The 24,622-nt window shown below is 37.4% G+C and overlaps 1 protein-coding gene across 1 annotated transcript in view; it reads right to left on the bottom strand.

Annotated features, from left to right (window-relative positions):
• The window catches only part of CCDC171 (coiled-coil domain containing 171), a 155,472-nt gene that overhangs the window by 117,664 nt on the left and 13,186 nt on the right, over positions 1-24,622 (bottom strand). The window contains exons 6-9 of the mRNA XM_036402800.1: positions 24,302-24,399; positions 19,117-19,263; positions 6,574-6,666; positions 5,134-5,294 (exon numbers count right to left, since the gene is read on the bottom strand). Coding sequence (XP_036258693.1) covers positions 5,134-5,294; positions 6,574-6,666; positions 19,117-19,263; positions 24,302-24,399 — 499 coding nt within the window. The remainder of the gene's footprint in view (positions 1-5,133; positions 5,295-6,573; positions 6,667-19,116; positions 19,264-24,301; positions 24,400-24,622) is intronic.

Raw genomic sequence — 24,622 nt, 5'->3', positions numbered from 1 at the left:
GAAACAAAGGTGATTGGGAACAAGCCCAGATGGTAGTAGCTGGAATGGCTGTAATACTGTAGAGGTCTGTCTAAGACCTGTTTAACAGCTTCAGCCACCACCTGGAGTAAGCCAAGAGTGCAGTCTCACAATACCTGCAGTGAACAGTGAACTGGGTGTGGGTAGATCATGACACAATACAATTGATACACTCAACTGAAGTGCTGCCATTCTCTAGTCATGGAGAAAGAACAGGCCAGAATTAACCTTCTGACCTTCAACAATGACGTGTGCAAAGACCAGAACTTAGGAAAGAAGGCCACCCTAAAGTCATGTAGCTCATAATTGGCTGGATAGAAGGTATGCTAACAAGAACCTGGTAACCATGACACACAGCCACTAATCAGCAGCACAGCACAGGAGCAGAGATAGCTAACAGCATCCTGGGCTGTGTTAATAGCAGCATAGCCAGATCAAGGGAAGTGATTAATCACCTTGTATTTGGCAGTCATTATAACATATCTCGGATAATGATCACTTTTAACTACATGCACCCCTTACAACATAGGAAAAAAGTTGGGGTGGGCTAAGGGAATGGTCACCACCATGGTCAGCAGCAGAAATACACATAAGAACTGAGGAAACTTGGTATGTTCAAGCTGGAGAAGAGATAACTCGACAGTGTACAACAGGCTTCCCAGTATCTAAAAGGAGGTTAGCAAGGAAATGCAGACAATCACTTCACAGCAGTGTTTGTCTACAAGACAAGTACTGAATCCAAAGAGGTTCAAACAAGGAGATAGGTTTTCCAACTGTATGGAAAAGGTTCCCAGAGAGATTGTGCCATCTCCATTCTCCACATTTTCAAGACCTAACTGAAGAACCTGATCTCATAGCTTATATATAGTTTGAGCAGCAGGTTGGATTATAGATCCTGCAATTCCTTTCAACGTGAACTATTCTTTGATGTAGCTCTCAACAGTAGAAACATCCAGTAGAAACATCATCTCTTTTTCTCCTAGCAGTCCTGTCTCCCAAGAACTGAAAGCAGTGCAAAGGGCTCAAAGTTCTTGCATTTTTTAAGCTTTTGAATCAATATAGTCACTTTCTGACTTTAATTTATTTGTTAAAGATTAATGTATCTTTTTAGTTGAAGGACTGCTTCAGCAGTCCACCAAACACCTATGTCCTTCTGCATCAGCCTGGCTGATTTTTTGCTGTAGCTGCATATGTTTACTTCTTATTCTTCAAAATCTGCTTTCAGTCCCCCAAAGTAGCTTCTACTCTCACAGCTTTCAGAAACACAGCAAAAGCAGTTCCAAATTATTCCATGTCATGTTCTTGCTCTTCAAGAAAAGTAAATTCACACAGAGATCCAAATCCCATGTTGCTTCCAATTTACATAGTGCTACTGGGTTCAGAGCTAATTAATAAATTATGCAACCCAGAAAAGTCTATTAGTTTGGTTTTGGTTATTACAACTATATTTTTCTAAGAAAATAAAAAATTATGCCACCCAGAAAAGCCCAAAAGCCCATTTGCTTGGTTTCAGTTATTATAACTACATTTTTTTCTGAGAAAACAAATTCTTACAGCATTTTATAGCTTCCAATTTTTGCGTTATTTACCTACATCAAGTCCAGCTAAAGACACATACAAGTGTTCTAGCACAACAAATGAAAGTCTCTAAGACCTTCATTTGGCTAAGGCTTAAAGACAAACTCATGCAAGTCCCCCAGAAAAAGAGAAAATATGTTTGGATGCCAAACTAAGTTATAAAAAAAAGCCAAGCTCCTGACATTGTCTGAAGTCCGAAGACCAGACCCTTCAAAGGTAAGTAGATCAAAGGCTGTTGTATTCTCTCAGAAGGTGTCCGGTGAAAGCAATCCCTGATTTTCACCAATATTACCGACACTTGTATGCTTCAAAGAATAAAAAGGGGACAGGAAACAGATGAGGCAGTACCTGCCCACCCCATCTAATTACCTCAAGGGAACTGGGTAGATTGATGTCCACCTCAGAAAAAGCTTGACCTTCGCTACTTATCTTAATAGAGGTCTGGAAATTTTGGTATCTGGACTAACAAAATTGTGAGGATAGGTTGTTCATGTTTCTTCAACATCTCTTAACAAAACCACCAACTGTTTTACCTGTGTTTTAACTGTCTTAATTTTCATGGAAAGGTTTGCATTCTCTGAAATCACAGAACACAATCTGCTTTCAAAAAACTCAGCTAGCAGAAGCTGCTAGAAGTAACTGCCTGAATCAACACATGATTGCAAACAGTGAAAAGTACTGTCTGAATATTACACAACATTTATTCTCATGTTCAATTAACACACAGAACAGATGCCTCAGGCATAAATTCTGTTTTATCCCAGAAAAATCCCTAGGATAGGGCAAATTTCCCTCCTGAAAAGGAAACACTGAACATAATTGTCCAGTTCAGAGCAAAAAGGGAAGGCTTCTTAAGGTTCATCTTGCACTTTAGTAACTCAATTTACTTCTCTGTAAGCGCTACTATTGAAATTCTTAAGGCAAATGGTACCACATCTGTAAAACTGTATTTCATAGTCTTAAGTACAAAAATATAGGTATTTCCTATACGGTAACTCCAAACAAAGAAATATACTCTCTAAGAAAACTCTTATTTTTCTTTTTTGATGATAACATTTTTCAAAGATGTAACTTTTGCGGATCAAAAATTTCCTAGACTCAAATCCCTTCAATGCTCAAAGAAATATCTTCATATATCTAGAGAAAAGATTCTCACAAGAAACAAAACATTACTGAATGCACAATACAATTCAACACCTAACCATTATTGTTACTTTGGTCCAAATAATCTAATTCAGAAAAATATCTTTAAGAGATTCTTAGAGATTTAACTGAAAAACTACTACTTACAGAAGTTCATGTTTTTAACCAAATTTACTAATCCAAAAATTTAAAAATAGATCTTGTAGTAAAACTTGTGGAATTCTAATGATTTGGAAAATACCTAAACAGATGTTTAAATTACATTAAAAATGCTGCTAATTAGCTAATATGTTATTAACATCTATTGGTTCCCAGTACACATCCATACTAACAGCTCCCTGACTGATTACAGGAAGCCACGTTATGGCAGGCATGTTGACAAGACAGGATAGTTTTTTTCTAGACCAAAAACTGCAATGGCTTAATAAGCATTACTCAAAAAACCAAACTAAAAAGCCCCACATTTCACCAAGGATGATTAATTCTTCTGGTCTAACATCAATACAAAGACAAACTTTGGAATATTAGGTCTTGGGACAAGTGAATAAATGGTTCAAGAACAAACACTGCAAGTGTTTGAACACTACTTCAAGAAAACTTTCATAACATTAATTTTTCCATATCTTCTGGACCACTCATGGCAACCAACCAGAGCAAAAATAAAAAAACCACTACACCAAATTAAAAACTAAGAAAACCAAATCAAGATTGGAAAAAAAAAAAAAAAAGAACTATAGTCCATATGCCCTGTAAGAACAAAAGGTTACATACAAGAAAAGTTCAGATGGTACAAAGTAGCTTGTGTTCTGCAAAACTACTGGTCCAACAACCATTCCTCAAAAAAAGGCTGGTTTGCAAACATAGAAGCTTTTTTAAAGCAAAACGATAAAAAGGGAATAAAATGTCAAATCAATCGTCCAGGCCTTCTCCATTTCACAGAAAGGAAAAGAACTCTGTATCAGTTTAGTGTCATGTATTTACTGACAGAGCAAAAATGCTCACAGCAAAAACAACCAGGCAGGATGAGATTACACTTTAATTAGCTGATGTTATTTTAGAACTGTAGAGCATCTTGAAATATACTTACTCAGTTTCACAGCTGTGAAGACTGCAGTCTTCCTGAAGAATAATTTTAGATTACTATCATAATGTTTTTCACAAATTTTTATCATAAAAATTATATCTTTTTCTTTGAGAAAAAAGTTTTCACTTTTTAATGTGACTCTGGTTTACCTAAATGTGCCTCTTTTGAGCTTTTTTTTTAACAAAGAGCTCTAAGTTGTTTATAATACAGCACAAGTTTCAACTCTGTTTGAAACTAAAAACATCTCTGTAAGCATGAATATAGGAACACTTGGGCCACAAAAGGGCCACAAAGGTTTCCCTTGTTTTGTAGGGAAACCAGTTTCTTTTTTTCCCTTTTTAGTATTTTCTTTTTTTCTGTACTGCTTATATGAGCAAGTCTGTACACAAACACTTTTATGTACAGACTCCCGTAATCCTAAACTAAGAGATGCAAACTGTCTTTTTCAACACATTCTACTACCTCTCTCGCCCCACAACCTCACTGTGTGCCACCCACTTCATGTCTTCTAAAGCCCCTCTTTCGCTAAATTTCACATACTGTCCTTTATTTCATGTACTCCAAGTTATTTCATGAACTTCAAGTTCTCTGTCTTCCAGCACCATTCTTCTTCCTGATATTTTCTCACCCCAATAACAACTTTATTCAGCTAAGGAAGAAGACTCAGTACAGTGTATCCTATATCTGCCCAGGAAATAGAGCAAAATCTTTCTTCCAAAAAAGATCTGTTACCACAGACACAGTATACTGTGCTGAGCAGGAAAGGAATCCCAGGTAATTTCATCTGCTCTCATACACTTCATCTGCTCTTCTATTTTCATTAGCTAGTCAACACTTTCCACAATCATTCAAAAGCTGAAAATGAAGATCCACCACTATAAGTGATACACAACTTCTCAACAGGGGTCTTAAAGATTGATCTAGCTCACTGAAGTGAAAAATAATATTTTCATAATAATGTAAGTATATAGAGAAGAAAACATCTGTTCTAATCCTGCCATGTATGCTTTCCTGCACTCCTTCCAAGTACACAGGAGAGAGGACCCTGCAATAACTATAATTTCCAACATTTTTGCTTTGGCAAATAATTGGTAACAGATCAGTTATTTTCCTTACCCACCCATATGGTTACTGATATGGACCTGTTATTAATGTTATTAATGGAACACCAGGTTCTGAACTTAGGTTGGTTTGGGAAATTGCATCAGATTTAGTTGTTTTATACTGACTGAAAAGTATATAAATGTAAGCTGTAAGTGGTAATCCAGCTGTCTACTGCCATTTTACAATTAATTTAGACGGAAACTTACAAATTCAGTTTTTCCAAGTTCTCCTGGGCATTGTGTTTTTCTCTCTCATATGCATATTCTAACCCTTTGAACTCTTTCTTGATCATTTCTAAATCTGAAAGAGCTTCTTCTCGTCTGTCCTTTTCCACACGCACGGCTTCTTCAAGTTCTCGAATTCTTAACTACACCAAGTGATAAAAAAGCAATTAAAGCAAGTTAAGAAACACTTACATGATCTTCTATGGTCTGTTCTGCTTTACAGTAGAGTATATTGTATTAATTCAGTATAAAAGCATATACACATGTAAAAATCATTGAACACATGTAAGAATACATAAAACTCAAACCGGAGACAAATAGATACAACAATGAAAAGTACCTCCTGTTCTCATTTGGAGGTGTCTGAACATTTTCAGCTCTTATTAATACTGAAGCTTTCCAGGGAAATTCTAGTTTTTAAATAGACTCATGAAGAGTGGGACCAGCAATAAAGGCCATACTTTCTCTCATGTACATAAACAAGGAAAAAGACTATATCAGTTAGTCATCCATAAAACCCAAGCCTCTAAGTTGAAGGAATGTTATCCTCTCAGTTCCTTTGTATGTTGCAGAAATAGAGAGGAAATTAAGCAACTAAATCTTTTCTAGTTAAATAATCACTTTTAAAATTTAAGTGCCTGCACATACAGAAGAGCATGAAAATAAGAAAATAACTGACTGAAGAATGGCAATGCTTATTTTTGTTACTCAGAAAATAGGGGGGAAAAGATACTAAATTCCCTTCTTTTTTGCTTAGTTTTTTGGAAGTCCAGTAAGTTTGTTAACTAATATGATATAACTAAGAAATCACCATTTAGTTTTTTTCAAACTTTTTTTACTAAACCATAGTTTTTTTACTGAGTATAACTCTGTGTGATACAGATAGAAAAAAATTAATGTTCAAGTATATACACTAGATTTATTCATATAATCAAACTTTAGTGGTAACTGCGAGTATCATAATTTTGGAGCTGAAATGTACTCTGAGAAACTGTGCTTGAAACTGCAGTTTCAGGATGCATCATGCCCTCACTCCTAAATGAGTTAGATGCATGCACTGTGTCTCCAAATTGCTCTAAGAAGCCATTCAGAAGATACAGGGCAGCATATTTAAACAGTAGTACAGTGCTTAACTATTATGAAACATTTCCTTTTCCCTAACTGTTTAAATAGTAGTGGGAATTACAAATATGACATCTTATTTTATTATTTATTCTAATAACTTTAAACTTCCCTGAAATGCAGATACTCCGATATTCTGTCCTCTCATATATATATTATGATTTTGACACTTATTGTAATAAATCTATTTAGGTTTTTCACTGGAGCAAGTGCTCTTCATATTTTTGGATATTAGTTATTTCACAACTTCCTCAACTGCTTTACTGTAAACTTCTATGAAATATTTAACAAAAAGTTTACCTCAATTATCTCTGAAGTGAAATTGGATGCTAAATGTGCTGCTCTCTCTGCTTCAATGTCTTCTTCCAGTTTCTTTGCTTTCACTGCAGCTGCCTAGAAGTACATTATGAGGATATTTAAGTTCAGAGAGAAGATAATATGACACCAGGTTTATTCAACTCATTAAGCATATTGTGACTCCATACTCCAACCTGATACATCTGAATTTCTTTGGAACTGTGACAATTCATAGCAAGAAACACATATAACAACATTTTCTACATATATGGATTATTAAATTAATATTTTCTATTTAGTTTAGTAAATTGATGTAGTACTATGTTAGTGCTGCATTTTTTATAATCAGCTAGGGTCAGAAAGCAAATAAACCAAGTTTAATATTCTTCCTATTGCCCCACTATTTGCTCACTTGTGGCAACATAACTATACTCTGTATGTCCTGAAATACATTGAGGTATCAATAGAACATCTACAATTTCATAAACGAGACACAAGACAGAGAAGATTCTTCAAAATTTTATCTGCTTAACATACTTAATTTTAAAAAATTACAAACACTGCTACTATATTTTCATACTGCTAAGATTATTCTCATAATTAAGAATGTCTTCAAAAATGGTAAGAAGGACCCAGGGAACTACTGGCCTGTCAGGCCTCACCTCAATCCCAGGAAAAGTGATGGAGTGCCTCCTTCTGGACACCATCCTATCAACATGGAGAACAAGAAAGTGATCAGAGAAGTCAGCATGGATTCACCAAAGGGAGATCATGCTTAGGCAATCTGATCGCCTTCTATGATGGGACAACTACCTGGATGGATGAGGGAAGAGTAATGGGTACTGTTTACCTGGACTTCAGCAAGACTTTCAACACTGTCTTCAGCATCCTGTGGACAATCTAGGAAGTGGGGCCTGGATGAAGGGGCAGAGAAGTGAACTGAGAACTGTTTGAATGGCAGATCCCAGAGGGTTGCTATGAGTGGCACAGGGTCTTGTTGGAGGCCTGTCACAAGTGGAGACCCCCCAGATTCAGGAGTGGGCCTGGTATTGTTTCACTTCCCCATCAGTGCCTTGGATGAAGGGGCAGGTGCCCCCTCAGAGAGTTCACTGATGACACAGAGCTGGGAGCAGTGGCCGATACCCCAGAGGGCCGTGCTGCCCTTCAGAGGCTGGAGAGAGGGGCAGAGAAGAACTGCCTGAAATTCAACAAAGGCAAATGCAGGGTCCTGCACCTGGGGAGGAAGAACCCCGGGCACCAGCACAGGCTGGGGTCTGATCTGCCGGGAAGCAGCTCTGAGGAGAAGGGCCTGGGGTTCCTGGTGGACAGCAAGCTGTCCATGAGCAGCAGTGTGTCCTGGTGGCCAGGAAGGGCAATGGTGTCCTGGGGTGCATTGGGAAGAGCAGTGCCAGCAGGCTGGGGGAGGTGATCCTGCTCCTCTACTCAGCCCTGGTGAGGCACAACTGGAGTGCTGTGTCCAGTTCTGGGCTCCTCAGGACAAGAGAGACACAGAGCTGCTGGAGCTGGTCCAGAGGAGGTGACAAAGATGATGGGGGGACAGGAACATCTCTCCTGGGAGGAAAGGCTGAGGGAGCTGGGCCTGCTCAGCCTTGAGCAGAGATGACTGAGAGGGACCTCATCAGTGTCTATGAGTATCTGAAGGGAGAGTGTCAGTGGATGGATCCAGGCTCTGCTCGGCACTGCCAAGGGATAGGACAAAAAGCAACGGGCACAAACTGACACACAGGAAGCTCCACCTGAACATAAGGAAGAACTTTTTTACTGTGCAATGACCAAGCACTGGAACAGATTGAACAGAGAGATTGTGGAGTCTCCCTCACTGAAGACATTCAAGAACTGTCTGGACACAAACCTGTACCATGTGCTCCAGGATGATCCTGGTTGAACAGGGAGGTTGGACCAGATGAGCCCCCGCCCTGTGGTCCCTTCCCACGTTACCCATTCTGTGACTGTGACTGCCACAAATAGCTGGATTAAGACCCTTTATAGTCTTCCAAACATCAGCTCCTAATCCCCTTTGCCCTTAAGAGAGAATTAGCAAACTACATCCTGCTTCAGTTTCGAAGGACTCCTTAGCATCCTCCCACAGATGAACATCTGTTAATAGGATAGTTTTACTCAAAAATACTGCCAGCCTACTAAAAGTCAATAATAAATACAAGTGATGTGGATTTCACTTCTTTTTTAAAACATTTTAAAAGTCTAAAAATAATTCTATTTTAAATTTGACAGAAGACAAAGGAAACAGTAAGGAAGGTATCTATTACAACATTCAGAGTGGAAAATGTAATTTTAAAAAAAATTAAATGAAGAAATGGAAACTTCACTGAAAATATTTCACTGCATACCCTAAAGAGCAAAAACACTTTTCTGTCTTTGGCTGGTTTAAGTGTCTATTCTCACAGCAAACACTGAAATAAAAACAGTGATTCTGAGAGTAAAGTTTTCAGGCACAACATACTAATTCACAAGCTCTATACTGAATTTGACTTCTAAGTCTTATTTTATTTCTTGAGCACCTAACTATGGTTTAGGTGCTCAGACTATGCTCATCACAGCCTCACTCCAGTTGAAACCAGAGATGCAAAACACCATCAAAATGGTTAACTTATCCTCTCAAATGGAAGCCCCCAAAACTCTTAGATTTTTTTCAGTCTCAAGATGAAAAATAAAACTAAAATAACAAATAATAGCTTGAATAATGTAATGTAAAAATTTAAAACTGAAGCAACAAGATTCTCCCAAACAGAATATACGAGTATCAGTTTTTGGTATAGTTCTTCAAAAGAAAATTCTGTCTTCTTGAGCTAACATGATGGACACTAAATGCAAGGACAAGCCACATGGTCCAGAGGAAACACAAAATCCCAGAAGTATGGAAGCCTTAGTCCTAACAAAATGCAGGACGTGAAGAAGTGAAGAAGGCAGGAGTAGGCAGACATCTGTAAGAAGTGCCAATATATCACTCTTTTGATGTCTGAAGTAGAAGCAATTCCATTTAAACAGTAACATTTGTAGATGTTGTCTTTGCTTGCATTGCCACAAGTCACTGAAGAATTAACTTGTAGCATTAGCATGCCTATTAAAAAAAAAAAAAGCACTGGCAAAATTTAGCATTTCAGCCACAGACATCTCTGATGAACTCTGGTATAAGAGAAACAGCTCCTTTTCACAAACAGGACAGTATGTCTAGCCTACTGGAAAAGAGTTATGATCTCCATAACCAAAGAAGAGCCAGCTGTACCTGACAGGTATCCAATGTAAAGCATTCAAATAGATCCAAGATAGTATACAAAGAAAATTCTATTAGAAACTAGAAATCAAACTTTGACACGTAAGTATCATCTTATGGTTCATATGCCTATATAAAGGCATGAAAAGAAGTGACTTTTTCAAAACTGGTGTTTCTTCCTAAAGATAAACACAGCCATGTCCCATTCTTGTGTTTGAAGTTCCTCTTCCTCTAGAGTTTAATTCTTTAAAGCTTTGCCTCAGAAGTTTGTTACAATTTTGATTTTTTACAATCTTGCTGGCATTAGTTTACAGTAACTCCAAAAAACAAAGAGCCAGGGAAAGAAACAAATCTTTTTATTAAAGATAAGACACTGCCAGAGATCTGACAGAACTACCACTAATTTTTTGTATTATTAGAAGCCAAAGATGAAGAGTAAACTGTGTTCTTTCAAAAGTCTCAGAAGATTACTCAGAAAAACCCTAATCTTATTTTACCAGTCTATATACTATACCCAGAAGACTGGATGCTTAAAAGAGCCTGCAGAAAAACTACAAATATGAATTGAGGAAGTCATGTAGATGCTGACTGTGGAGCACTGAATATTCTTTTTCCTCTGCTCTATGACTATCTTGCTAAAGCTTATGGCTCAGCATAGCCCTGGAAAATTTAAACCAAATCAGATGCCAGCAAATAATTGAGAAATTAGTCAGAAAAAAGCACCAAACTTCATGAAAGACATTAAACCAGACACTACTGCTTAAGCATGGCTAATCAATACAGAATTATTAATAGAAAGAAATTCAGATTTGCTCTAAGGAAAAGAACCTTGGTATTTCAGTCTATCAAACTGCACATTAGCCACAGAACTTGCACCTGTATTCAAAGCTGTGTCTGAAGACTCAGTTGGGAAGAACACAGCTGCAACAAAATGCCATATAGAAAATCTATTCTATTTTGCTGATAAAGGTTCAAACAGGCTCTGCTGATATCTATATGCACTTCCCTTCACAGTGAGAAGCTGCATTCTCCACCAGTGAGAACAATCTATTACCTATTCTGTGAGTAGAAGAAAAATGTCAGGGGTGAGGCTAACCTGTAAAACCATGATAAAAGTTCCAAAAAGAGAAACAGGAAGGAGTTTTGTTTTCCTGTCTGACGAACAGAAGGTCACTGACATCAGAAGCCCATTAGACGGGCAAACCTCTTTGAATCGCATTAAAGGTGAGAGTCAGTATCCTAACTGAATCACGTGTCTGAAAATTTCACACAATGCCTTACAAAAAAGAAGTTGTGTAAAAACCATCTAGAGCAAGCTTGCAGGCCACAGATATCCAGATCATAGGCTTGTATCTGGGAGTCAAATGGGAATACATACTGGTTTAACATGGAAAGCTTCTTGTCAGGACCAAATCCATCTCAAAGATGGACCACAAAGTGAGTTCTTCACTGATTACAAAGTGTTTGCTCATCCAACAAAGAAAACGTTGGTTATTCAAAAAGATTCAGTCGCTTGTTACTTTCATATGCACCTAACAAGATATATGAAGGCAGCAGACATTTTACTTAAGATAGCAGCCACAAACTCATGGAATTTCTGAAGTTTCCTTAGATATTCAAGGTGATTGATTTCAGCCTTAATTTAAAGAATATGAGAAATAGTTACATGCTTTTCATAAATTTAGAAAGGTTTACTAAACCTTATCAAAAATACAAGACCAAATAGAGAAAATATTATGGTGCTGGGAGCAAAGGATTTTTCCCAACATGTGCTCGCCGACACAAGGGAGGTTTTGCCTTTTGACCCTTTTGCTTCTCCCAAAATTCTGTCCATTGACTCCTTCTTTGCTATCCAGTGGTAGAATTTACTTCCTCAAATCCTGATTAGAGGTCAGGTGTTTGCCATAGTAACAAGCCAAGCCTCACAAATGTCCCAACCCCAGCTGTCCCTGTATAACAACACAAGGCAGTAAAACCTAACTATAAATCTATGAAACTTTTCTTAACCTATATACATTATATTTGTCTGTTAATTGAGAGAGTCTATGATTGCATTACTCATCTATCACAAAGAACAAAGATAGCTGGGATTGGTTTCCAGGATAGCACAGAGAGAATTTTGACTTAGGAGAAAAAAAAGTGACTAAAAAATTCAATGCCAACATTCAAATTTGTGGGCAAAGAACGTGCTTTATGTTAAATTTCTTAAGGTTCAGTCACTTTTTTCAGTGTCACACTGCATATGTGTGATACATCAATGCTAATGTGGAGACATTTTCTTTAAGCTTACAGTTCGCAACACCATTTTCCAAACCGTCCTTTGTGGCTTCCATTTTTTTGTCCCTCACACTTGCTTGAAGTGCTGCAATATTTGTGAGTACTGGTGTACTCCAGACTGAAAGCCTTAATTTAATATCCGACATGACACCTTGCTCAACACATTTGCTGTTAGACATTCACATTTACAAAAAATATCCTTTTAAGCAAACCTGGGGGGGGGGGGGGGGGAAGACAAAGATATATTTGCAACACTTACTAAGCTTAGACACAGTAATGGAAATAATTTTTCTCTTTTCTGCTTCTATTTAAACCCCTTCTGCAAGATTTATTTATCAGGATACTTACACTTACAGAAGGTTTAGGTCCAATCATGATGTGAAATGGTCAGCCAAGACATTTTTAAGTGAAGAGGACACACATGTACCTCACACTTGGATCACCATTCAACCATTCTGTTTGTGTGTTTCCATATTCAGACTCAGATCTTTTTCCTACTTAAAAGCATTTCCCTACAGCTCAAAGCTCAAAGCAGGGGGTCTAAATACTTCTATGGGAGATGTGCTGACCACTTCCATCTAGCGTTAGAAACACTGATACCGCTTGATCATGGTAAGGTGGAGCCATCTCCTGTCCAGAAAATAAACAACCTTTAGTAACTATAGAGTTACTTAAATACTAACAATTCTTAACCACTGAAGTAAATGTTCTTTCAGCCTGACAATGTGGATAACCCTCACTTATTAAGTACATATTTACTGTACTTAAAGTCTAGAGAAATATGTGTGACAGAATAGGCATGCTTGACTTGCATGATACTGGATAAACAATTACACTGGTATGGGAGGTACAAGATGAGCCATGTGCTTGACTTCAGGTTAAAGAATGGGTAAAAACAACTAGGACAACTAAATGATACAGTTTGGCTGCCTTTGGATAAAGTCCAAGTCCATTCTGATCTGCTACTGAGTTGCAGCTGGAGAAGCTATCTGAAATGCACTTCTATGCCCAGTAGATTAAGTAAAGATGTTTACATGTAATAACACTGTTACTCTACACAAGCACGTAGACAAAAGACTTATGTGACTTGTAGCTAACTCCTCATGAGGGCTACATAAAACACTATTGAAACAAGTTTGATCTGAAAGTAAGATAAGACTAAGCAGTCTCCAAACTGGACTTCATTAATATAATGACACAGGAGATTATGAAGAAGCTCCTCTCTGAGATGAAGTCCATTAGCATAGAATCATAAAATAGTTGTGTGCAAAAGAACCCTAAAGATCACCTTCCACTGCCATCTCGCTCAAAGCCCCATCCAACCTGGCCTTGAACCCTGCCAGGGATGGGGCATTTATAATGTCTATGGGCAACTAGTTCCAGCGCTTCATCACCCTCATAGGAGGGGAATTCTTCATAATAGCTAATCTAAACCTACTGTCAGTTTGAAGCCATTCCTCCTCGTTCTATCACTACATAACCTTGTAAAAGGTCTTTCTCCAGCTTTTTTGTAGGCTCCTTTTGGTACTGGCAGGCTGCTATAAGGTGTCCCCAGAGCCTTCTCTCCTCCAGGCTGAACAGCCCCAACTCTCTCAGTAGGTCTTTACAGGACAGGTGCTCCAGTCCCCTGATCATCTTTGTGGCTCTCCCTCCTATGGACTCACTCTAACAGGGCCATGTGCCTCTTACATTGAGACCCTAGTGCTGGATGCAGCCCTGCAGGTGGCGTCTCTCCAGAGCAGAGCAAAGGGGCAGAATCCCTTCCCTCACCCTGCTGGCCACGCTGCTTTGGATGCAGCCCAGAATGCAGATGGGTCTCTGGGCTGCAAGTACACATTGCTGGGTCTTGACCAGCCTCTCATCCTCATCAGTATTCCCCAGGTCTTTCCCCACAGGGCTCTCACTCTATTCTCTGTTCAGTCTGTATGTGTACTTGGGATTTCCCTGGGGCAGGTGCAGGACCCTATACTTGGCCTTGCTGAACTTCAAGAGGTTTGCAGAGATCCATCTCTCAAGCCTGTCAAGGACTCCCTGAATGGCATCCCTGCCTTTCAGTGTGTCAACTGCCCCACACAGCTCGATGTTGTCAGCAAACTTGCTGTAGGTGCACTTGATCCCACTGTCCATGTCACTGACAAAGATGTTAAAAAGCACTGGTCCCAATATCAATCCCTGGTTGATGACTGCTTTCCACTTGAATATCAAGCCATCAACCACAACCCTTTGAGGGTTATCCAGCCAATTCCTTATGTACCAAGTGTTGCAATCATCAAATCCATGTCTCACCATGTTAGAGACAAGGATGTTGTATGAGACAAGGAAGTATGGGACACTGTCAAATGCTTTGCAGAGATCATTATGTCAGTGAGCTTGTCACTCAAGAAGTATAACTTTGGAGCAACCAGAGAGTTCCCATTACAAAACCTGTGATGCTTAGAATCCTCTAAGTATATGGTACTATATATTTTTATCTAGAGAAAGTATACCTCTTTGAATATATATATATATATATATATATATATATATATATATATATATATACACACACACACACACAAGTATACTAGGTACTAAGCATGTAGTAACTAATATATGACAGTCACAGCACCTAGAATTTCTGGATGACAGTTATGCATTGTGGACACTCTAGAAAGCAGAAGATTAAGTAGAGATAAGCTGGTTTTGGCTGCGATCTAAATTTTATGTTTCACTAACATAGAGAGTGAGAAATAAGCCCACAGCCTTCAAGTATTGCACATACATATACTTCAAACAAATACAGATATTAACCATTCTCCAAGCCCTCTTTGCATCATAGCAGCATTACCAAGCTAATACAAGCATACATTTTAGCATCGCATGTCAATATACATAGTGAAGGCAAGGGAAGTAAAAAAGGCAATGTGAAAGCTATGGGAATAGTCTTTAAATGAAAACTAGAAATCTCAGAAATATGACAATACACTCAGTCTCAGAAATTAAATAGAGCAAGTTATGGAACATTTTTCAAGCCTCATAAGAAAGACTTAAAAAAATTGAGAGACCTTGAGCTTCAGCTTGCTAAGAGTTGGCAGCCTCAAACACATTAAAAATAACAGAAAATCATTACATTTATAGGAACAAGGCAAAGAGTTTGAAATGTGTAAACTAATAATTTTGTTTCTTGTGGTAAAGTCCACATTCTTATTGCAAAACCACTTTCCCACCCATCTTTTTGGCTGAATACATCGTAAGAAATATTATTTTTATATGACAAGTTTTCTTGTCTTTTTCAAGTATTTCCCAAGAATCCTTATTAGCAATTGAGCAAAAGGTTAAAATAAAAGACACTGGTTCTGGAAAATTGATAACATAAATAGTATTACCTTGATGAGTTCAATAGAAATAGATCATTAATCTAATTGGCTACTGAATTCTCTGGCTAAAGAGGCAGAATTATATCTAAGGTTCTCAATCTCAATTTCTGGCATAGTGTGTTTTCTACTTCAGAAGCACTCCAAATCAATCTATGCAGCATATTGGTATCACTGCAAGCTGGAAAGCTAGTAAGTTAGACAGTGCAGCAATAGTTATCTTTCAACTGAAAAGCCCACAGAAAGTTGCCATTATTCTTTCTCTTAATTTCTAACGCTGGAAACTAGGAAATACCTCCTTTTGTCCACAATAAGAGAAATCACTGAAGGATAAACCCAAACTAATATTTGAAGAAAAAAAGGAATGAAAAAAACCCCACCAAAATTGGGGGCAGGCAGGCTTTTTGCACATTCCTTTCTTTATAACAGTCTGTTAGATATAATTCTTCATACAAGTGTCTTTGTACTAAAAGAAAGAAAATTTAAATTTAACATTTTCTTCCATTACCAAAACACAAGTATTTTCCCAAGGATTTCTCCCTTATGCCCAGCAGAGGGTAGCAAAACAACAGATTTGTGAATTCCAGAAAACATTCATCTCCACTGCTTTTCAAGAAGAAGCATATTATAAAATATTTTAAGATTGGGGTTTAAGTAGAAGTACACTACTCCTCACACAATCACCTTAAGAAGTTTCTTCTCATAATCAAGAACTTAAGAACATATTTGCTAACCAAATAATCATTAACAAGAGATACTCAGCATGGAAATTGAACATATGTATCTACCAACTTCAATCTATAAGCTAAAAATTCTATGAAGAGAGATTTAAAAAATACAGATCTACTTCATGAAAAAAATGTAGATCATTCTGTCTGGGGTGTACTACTTTAAGACTTCTATATCTGAATGGAAATTCAGCTTGGCTACTGGCATCATGATTCACTTAGTGGAGGAAGGAAGTTGTACGTGTTATACAATCTTTATGTATAACAAGTTGTACATGTTATATAGTCTTTAATAAAGGCTTTGACACCATTTCCCAAAGCGTACTCCTGGAGAAACTTGCTGCTTATGGTGTGAACGGGTACACTGTTTGCCAGGTAAAGAGCAGGCTGGATGGCCAGGCCCAGAGAGTGGTGGGAATGGAGGTACATCCAGCTGGCACCAGTGAGGCTCCCCAGGGGCTCAGCACTGGGCCTGGTCTTGTTTACTATCTTTATTGGTGATCTGCATGAGGGCATTGAATGCACTTGCATTTGCAAATGACACCAAGCAGGGTTGGATTATCCAACTGCTGTAGTGTGGGAAGGCTCTGCAGAGGGAGCTGGAATGGCTGGAGAGATGGGCCAAGACCAGTGCCATGACATTCCACAAGGCCAAGTGCTAAGTTCTCCTCTTTGGCCACAACAACTCCAGGCAGTGCCACAGGTTGGGGGCAGAGTGACAGGAAAGTGACCCAGCAGAAAAGGACCTGAGGGTGATGGTGGCATAAGCCAGCTGTGCCCAGGAGGCCAAGAAGGCCAGTGGCATCCTGGCCTGTACCAGCAAGAGTGTGGCCAGCACAGCCAGGGCAGGGATTGTCCCCCTGTCCTTGGCACTCATGAGGCCACACCTCCAATCTTGTGTTCAGTTCTGGGCCTCTCAATTCAGGAAGGACATTAAGGTGCTGGAGCATGTGCAAAGCAGGGCAACAAAACTGGTGAAGGGTCTAGAACACAAGTCCTGTGAGGAGTGACTAACAGAGCTGGGGTTGTTTTGCCTGAAGAAAAGGAGGCTCAGGGGTGACCTTATCACTCTCTACAACTGCCTGAAAGGAGGCTGTAGCCAGGTGGGAGTCAGTCTCTTTTCACAGGTAACAAGTGACAGAATGAGAGGAAATGACCTCAACTTGTACCAGTGGAAGTTTAGATTGGATATGAGGAAAAAATTCCTTGTGGTAAGGGTTGCAAAGCATAGGAGGAGGCTGCTGAGGAAAGTGGTAGAATCACCATCTACAAGGTTACTGTAGGCCCTTTCAGATAATTACACATATGCAATTTACTTCTAAGATGGTAGAGTGAGATGCAAGCTGCCAACAGGATATGTATTGAAGTCTAACCTATTTTGGTTTTTTTGATTCAAAGACTTGTGCTAATTTTCTTTAACTTTTAAATGCAAGAGGTTTCATCCTATACTTTCCCTTAATCACTGCTTAAATAGCTATCCTTATCAATAAGTAACACAAGACTCATTTTCCTGCAGACTGAATCTGTCTTCCTACATTATTAAGATATTCAGAAAGTTAAAATAGTAACAAAAAATTTAGAAGAAAAAAAAAATTATTATGGTTAGAGGGTAGCATTTCCCTAATAAGACCATCATTAGGGTACAGCAATTGTATATTTCCAAGGAATGGCATCCTTTCTTCTCAAATTTACAGCTGGTGGGTATATTCAATCAAAGTATTTAAAAAGATAAATTATTTGCTGCCTTTCTTTTCCTTTAAGCTCATGACTTTTCTGTTAGTATACAAAAAGCCATGAGGTCATAAGAAGAGTCCTTACTCAAGTACAGGGAAGTAAAACTTGATGCTTTTTTAAAAGGGCTATTGGAACTTCACAGTATGCAACACATTCCAACTGAAGGCAATTCCACTTAGGCCAGTAAGTGCAGCTCAAAATACATGACAATAGATTTCCTGTAGAATTCTTTGAGGGCACAAAGGTCTACCTTGTTGGTCAATAAGTCAGAGTTTTTAGTTGATGAGCTTTGATCTTCCCTGCAGGTATTTTCTTTTGTGCTTAATCTTTAATGCAGGACTCTACCTACCTAAAAATCAACACTGAAAACATTTCTTTTACCTTTAAGAGAAAAACAACAGAAGAAAAAACACAGCTGAAAACTATGTCACTTGTTCCTTTAAGGGTTCAATATTTAAGAAGTGACAGTTCTTTTAAATTCATTGCAGAAAATATTTAAAGATGCCTTTGGTAGAAAACATACATCAGGATAAAGAATTGTCCACTCAATCTGATTTTCTGCAATAACAAATATTCTAGGAAGAAAGTCTTGGTCCAGACTGTACAAACATATAACATAACTACTACAAAACCTATCAGTTGACAAATAAAATATTGAAATTAGCTGGCTAGTGTAAAGAGCCTATTTACAAGATATTATTCTCAAAAGACTAGAGACTTCTCAACCATGGATGTCACTCAACAGAGAGGAAAACTAAATGTGCAGTAACTAACTCTAGTAACTAACTCTAGGAGGAGGTAGCTGTAAGACCATTGTGATCTTTCAATATTCTACCTCCTCACCTAGCACATCATCTGGCAATTTTTGCAGCTCCTGCAGATTCTCCACCAGAAATCCATTAAACCAAAATATATAAGAAGACAGACAAATTAAGACTTTAAATTTCCTGAAGTAAAGCTAGCCTTATTTTCACACTTTATATAAGCCTTTTCCTATCTGCTGTTCAAATACAAGTCTCAAGCCAAGCTCATAACAAAAGTGGCATTCACCTGTTCAGCCATATCTGCAAAACAGATGTTCAATATTTTGTTCATCAAGTACACAGAATTCCAGCCTAACTGGAAGGTTTCATCCCTCAAAAATGAAATTGCTCAGTGTCAGGGCTTGTTGAGACTAATAGCAATAGTCAAAAAACCTTACTTCAAGTTCCTTTAAAAGTCTCTTCTCTCGTTCAGTGCTGCATTTAAGTTCATTGGCCTGGCATCTCAACATCTTATTACAGCCACTGTGTTCCATCTCCACATCTTTTAATTTCTTGCGCATATTTTGTAGTTCATTATTCAGCTCCTAGAAAAGATATAATTTAGAGTTACTTTTGCTAAGATAAAGTAGAAGGATCAAAACAGGAAAGAGTGCATCAGAACAGGTTAATAAAATCTAACACATTAGCACATGTCAAGCATTTACCCAACAACAGACGTTTTTCATTCACCACCAGATAACATATGTTGGCTCACAACTCACTACAAACATGACCTTCTGCAATAATACTAAAATCAGAGCCAATTCTCCGCAGGAAATTTTTCTCTGAAGAAGTACAAGGCTGCTCCTCCAATCTGTTCTCTCTTGCAGCTCAATGGCAATGGTGGAGAGGGAAACAGTTAAGTGCATTTGATGAAATGACAGAAATTTTATTTAGAAGTCTGTTATTATTCTAACTGTTAGAACTTCAAATCAAGTAATCAGACATATGTTGGAAGTTACTCCCATAGAAGAAATATTCTTAATTTCTACTATTCTGAGGACTTTTCTCAGAAACTGAATTATAAAATTAGTTATATGAACTATGAATTTCTTGGAAAGATAAAATAACTAAGCTGTCGTGTCCACCCCCACCCAATTTCTTCTTTTGGAAGTTGAACCAAGATACAGGTTGGTGTAATTACTAACACTATTGGACTCAGCAGGTCTGTGGAGTCACTACTACAAAATCCTCATTCATGTTACACCAGACACAGAATAAAGTAGCCAAATAATGAGCCCCCAGTAGCCTAGTGCATATTTAAGCTGGCGATTCCAGAGGCCTTAAAAAAGAATAGCTTTGGTCTAGTGGACAGGAGTAAGGTTTTCCATAACTAGCATCAGAAACAAGTTACAAATCCAGTGACTTAGCTGGAAGACCTTTTGAAAGCCAATTACTTTCTGCACAAAACACAGAAAGATTATCTTAAGTCCTCCTGTTCATTTATTCCTATCGTTTATCATGGAAAGAGACATTTTGTGAAAATAAGCCAGTTGGTCTACAAATTCTGCTATTACTCTTACATCACATAATCTTGTTCCTGAAAATTACTAATCATAAGGCATCTGCAGAGCAGGGAGGAGAAGGAAAAGAAAATGAATTATTAATAAAGAACGATTCTTCGGAAGATTGAAATTTGACAGAACCATGTTTATACATGAAGATCAAAGAAATATGAGTCTTTTCCAAAGTTTAAAACAAATTTTAGAAGTTCCTTATGATTGAAGGTAGAAAGTTTTGGTCTCTTAAATATGACACTAAGGGATTCATGACTCCCTTATTTACACCTAGCGCCACTCCATTATCACTGACTAGTAACTGAAAAAATTAATTAACTTTCACTTTTTTTCATGTGGAGACACTATGGCATGATTTTTTGGCATTCCATGAAAAGATAAAAAGGAGCATGCTTGTGAAACAAGTGAATTAAAAAACAGGAACCTCAGTAAATCAAAATATTTCAAAAACAGTCTACCTGGATATGGATTAAATTTAAGGTAATCTTCTAACTTTTCTTGTAATACCAAGACAATGGAGAGGTTTCTTCCCATCAGGATGCAAAAAAACCAAATACTTTTACTCAAATTCACATCTATCATCTTCTCTATATTGGAAAAATACAGAAATATTTCTCTTCAGATTTATCTTCCACATATTAACAGAAGTGAGCTGTGAAAAGTGTATATGAAATAAGTAATACATAGCTTCCTGGAAAAATACTATGTCAAGACTTCAAAAAACTGACACCAATAGTACATCAAGCTTGTTAAACAAGTCATGACTTCAGAATCTCGAAATCTCTGAACTTTTCAGACACAGTATAACTGTGTCAGACTGTTCCAGCAGTTACACACACTTGGAAGGCTCAGAAGGAAACCATGCTAAAAAAGAAACACCTTTATATATACATATATAAATACATATAACATATGTATTTATATATGTATATATAACATATATTTATATATATACATATATAAATACATATAAAAGAAACACCTTTATATATACATATACATGTATCAGCGTGTCACTCACACGCTCACTATACATATTTGCTTATCAAAAACATGGCTTGTCAGTTGGTTTAGAGTGTGTATAAACAACACAATTTCACAAACAGTCCAAGGAAAAACTGAGTGCCTCTGTGAAGCAATACTATATTATGACTCACCACAAGATGATGCTATTGCACTTACTATTGAACTCCAGCATCTTTTCCATGTACCAAACACAAGGCTAAGCATACTCAATATAGCACAATATAAAACTTCCTTTGTTAGAAAGCAGAGAGGATTACTTTAACTCCATATCATAGAGACACATTTTAGTAGATTAAATTGACTTCATTTCTACATCTACCTGAGCATTTTCATAGCTAAGTTCAGACTTGTAGTTCACAAAGTTTAGAACCAGGATTTGCCATCCATGTTTAGAATCTTACTTCTTTGTACATATGAAGACCACTTTATGTAGCTTTCATCTCATAACTCAAAATAATTACAAATTATTTAAAACAGGACTGTAAATACACAACACTAAAGACTGGAACACATTTGAAGCTTTAGTTTACAAACCTAGACCTATCTGATACTTATCTGCCAAGTAAAATCAGTTAAGCTTTCAAACAACAACTAAGATAGGCAAGTCCAGATTTAACATTCATGTATGTACGCTTTATTTCCCGGAATTTTACAACTATATGTAACTATAACTAGGGTAATGGGCAAGGGAACACTACAAAAACAAAGCAGAAAAAATTGAACTATTTGCAATTGAACTAAATCCAAAAATTTTTCTATTCAAAGCAACACTGGTAGTTGACATCTAATAATGAATCACATACTTTAGGAGAGAACAATTATATAGCTTTAGTACAATCTTCCAACCAAACCACTGCTTCTACAAATCACCTTCCACTTCCAAATCAACACACATTGACAAGGAATACAATGACCCGAGCAACCCACTTCCTTTTCATCTAAGGATAAAAATCACTTCTAAGAGTACAGGATACTTCTTAAAACATCATTATTTTCATACAGTATTAAATGCACTGAATAAACACTTCTATAAACTCTATATACAAGAGATGAAAAGTCCCTTCCAAACCCTCCTCAACTTAAGTCAGTCTATTGTTAGCCAGAACACAGAGCCAAAACACCACTCTTAGCGTGCTTTACCTGGCAACTTAATATGAAAATTTTGTCTAAGAGTAAGTTTCCTCATAGCCTAAATCTAACCTTAGTTTTTCAAGCATTGACTTTGAGTGAAAACTGATTCATGTTTCTGTTGGTTTGAGAAAGACCTTAGGGTCACCTGTCAATGAATTCACATATTCTACTCTGAAACCTTCTCTTTCTCTCCTTTTTTTTAACTATACTTTTACAGTTCTCCCAGTTAGTCTCTCAAAGTACTGTTCAACATATCGACAAAATTATTGAGAGGATGAGGGAATTTCCTCTTTATCCTTCATTCAGAGAAAATTCAAATCAGTGGGGTCCTTTTCCACCATCAGGTCTCTTGTCATTAGGATAAACAGCACAATGCAACTCCTTTTGCAGTCCATGCACAGAAACACCATTCATCCACACATTGCCTGGGTGTCATTAGTGCACCACTAATCTGGTCCTTCCAGACCATGCCTTCAAACAGCTGAAGAGTCAGTACACAGTACTTCTGAAATACACGTAATTTAGGGAGTGTCTCTGCCCTGTTTTGTTTTGTGAGCTGCTTCTACAGATGCCATATGGAATCTGAGCAACAGCATCCTAAGAGGTAGGATTGCTGTCAGAATTTGGCTATCAAGCTACCCAGTAAATTTAGTGTCATTTAGGAAGACTGTCCCAGGCCTGGAGCTGACCAGCTGGGAAGAAAGTAACCAGAAAATTTTCTACTGCTTGACTAATGCCCATCCCAATTGAGACAAGTCTGTCACATCTTAGAAGGGACTACAAAGGAAGGAAATATATTAAAAAGTTAATCTTGTAGCGGCAATCTGTTCTCTGCATACATCATGCAATTCAAATGTTTATCAGCCTTAACAGAGCCTCTGCATACATCTCTTTTTATGAAGAAAAATACAGTTGAATACATTCTGGTTTTCTTATCAAATAGTATTTTTACATAGGTAAGATACAACATATGTAACTTGTAATTTAAAAAGACAAAAGTATAATTGAAGTACAGTGGTGTAATTGCTTGTGTCCCTGTGAAGCAGGCAAAAGTTAGGTATGTTTACTCAGCACTTCCACACCATAATGCTACATGATTTCTTCTAAACATATTTCAGTTTTGAGTAGCTTGACTGTCTAAAAAAGGTGTGAAATAAGTTCGTACTTTTATTACTTTTTACACATTTAACACCCAAAGGATATATAAATATCAGCATAAATGAGGAAATATGATGAAATTAATTACTAAATAACAAAACCCCAGACTGTAGAACAGATTATAATGCCATCTCTTATTATTAGGTGATTTTTATCTAACCAAATGGCAGAATTTCCAACAATGCTTACTTTTTTTATGTGGTATGAAGTGAGTAACATACAATGCACAGCTTGAAATCCCATTATCACTGTTCAGGTTCCCTGAAAGTATGTGGTCTTCATATTATACAAACTGTTTTCATATTCACAGGCTATTGGATGTCATACTGGGGGAAGTAACAGGGAAATTGAATCAGTGGGTGTTAGGTGTCCTGATTTTACTGACTCAGTATCAAATATCATGCCAGTGCAAATGGACTGTGCTCTGGTAACTTCATTTAGGCATTTACCATCAAAATCAGCTGTAACACTTTTCTTTAAAGTAAGAAAGACTGTGACAAGCCAAGTGTAACTTAATAAGGCTATGTTCTTCAGAAATACTGTGCAGCATTTAGCTACTTGGGGGATGTTTTCCTACATCAGAAAGACCTCAACCCACTACACACTTCATACCAAAAAAGTTCCAGCCATTATCTAATGCAACTTTCCAACTATTAATACACCATACCAGTAAAATAGTTTCTACTTCGTTTCTTTCTTTAAGAAGGAATACATATTCATTGTTATAAATCTTGCTGATACCATCCTTCACCTTTGCAAGTCTCTGCTGTTCTTCTTCCCACTTCTGTTGAGCATTATGAAATGTTTCCTCAGTCTCTGTCACTTTCTGCTGAAGGTTTTCATTGAGTACTATTGTTTACAGAAAAAGAGAAAGAAAAAAGGTAGAAGCAGCACAGCAAAACATATCCAGAAAAAAAACCCAACCACATAATGATCATCAGTTCTTCTGTGTATTTTGATATCCAGTAGAACACTGCAACGTTAACTCTCCAGCACTGGAGAGCACCAACTTCTCTAAGAAGAAACCAGCAAATTTTGTAATCTATCACATTTTTCCCACAAGAACATAGGA

Source organism: Molothrus ater, chromosome Z, assembly GCF_012460135.2.
Source record: "Molothrus ater isolate BHLD 08-10-18 breed brown headed cowbird chromosome Z, BPBGC_Mater_1.1, whole genome shotgun sequence".
NCBI classification, from domain to species: domain Eukaryota; kingdom Metazoa; phylum Chordata; class Aves; order Passeriformes; family Icteridae; genus Molothrus; species Molothrus ater.
Note: the sequence above shows the minus strand (reverse complement) of the source record. Positions and strands in the feature narration are given on the sequence as shown.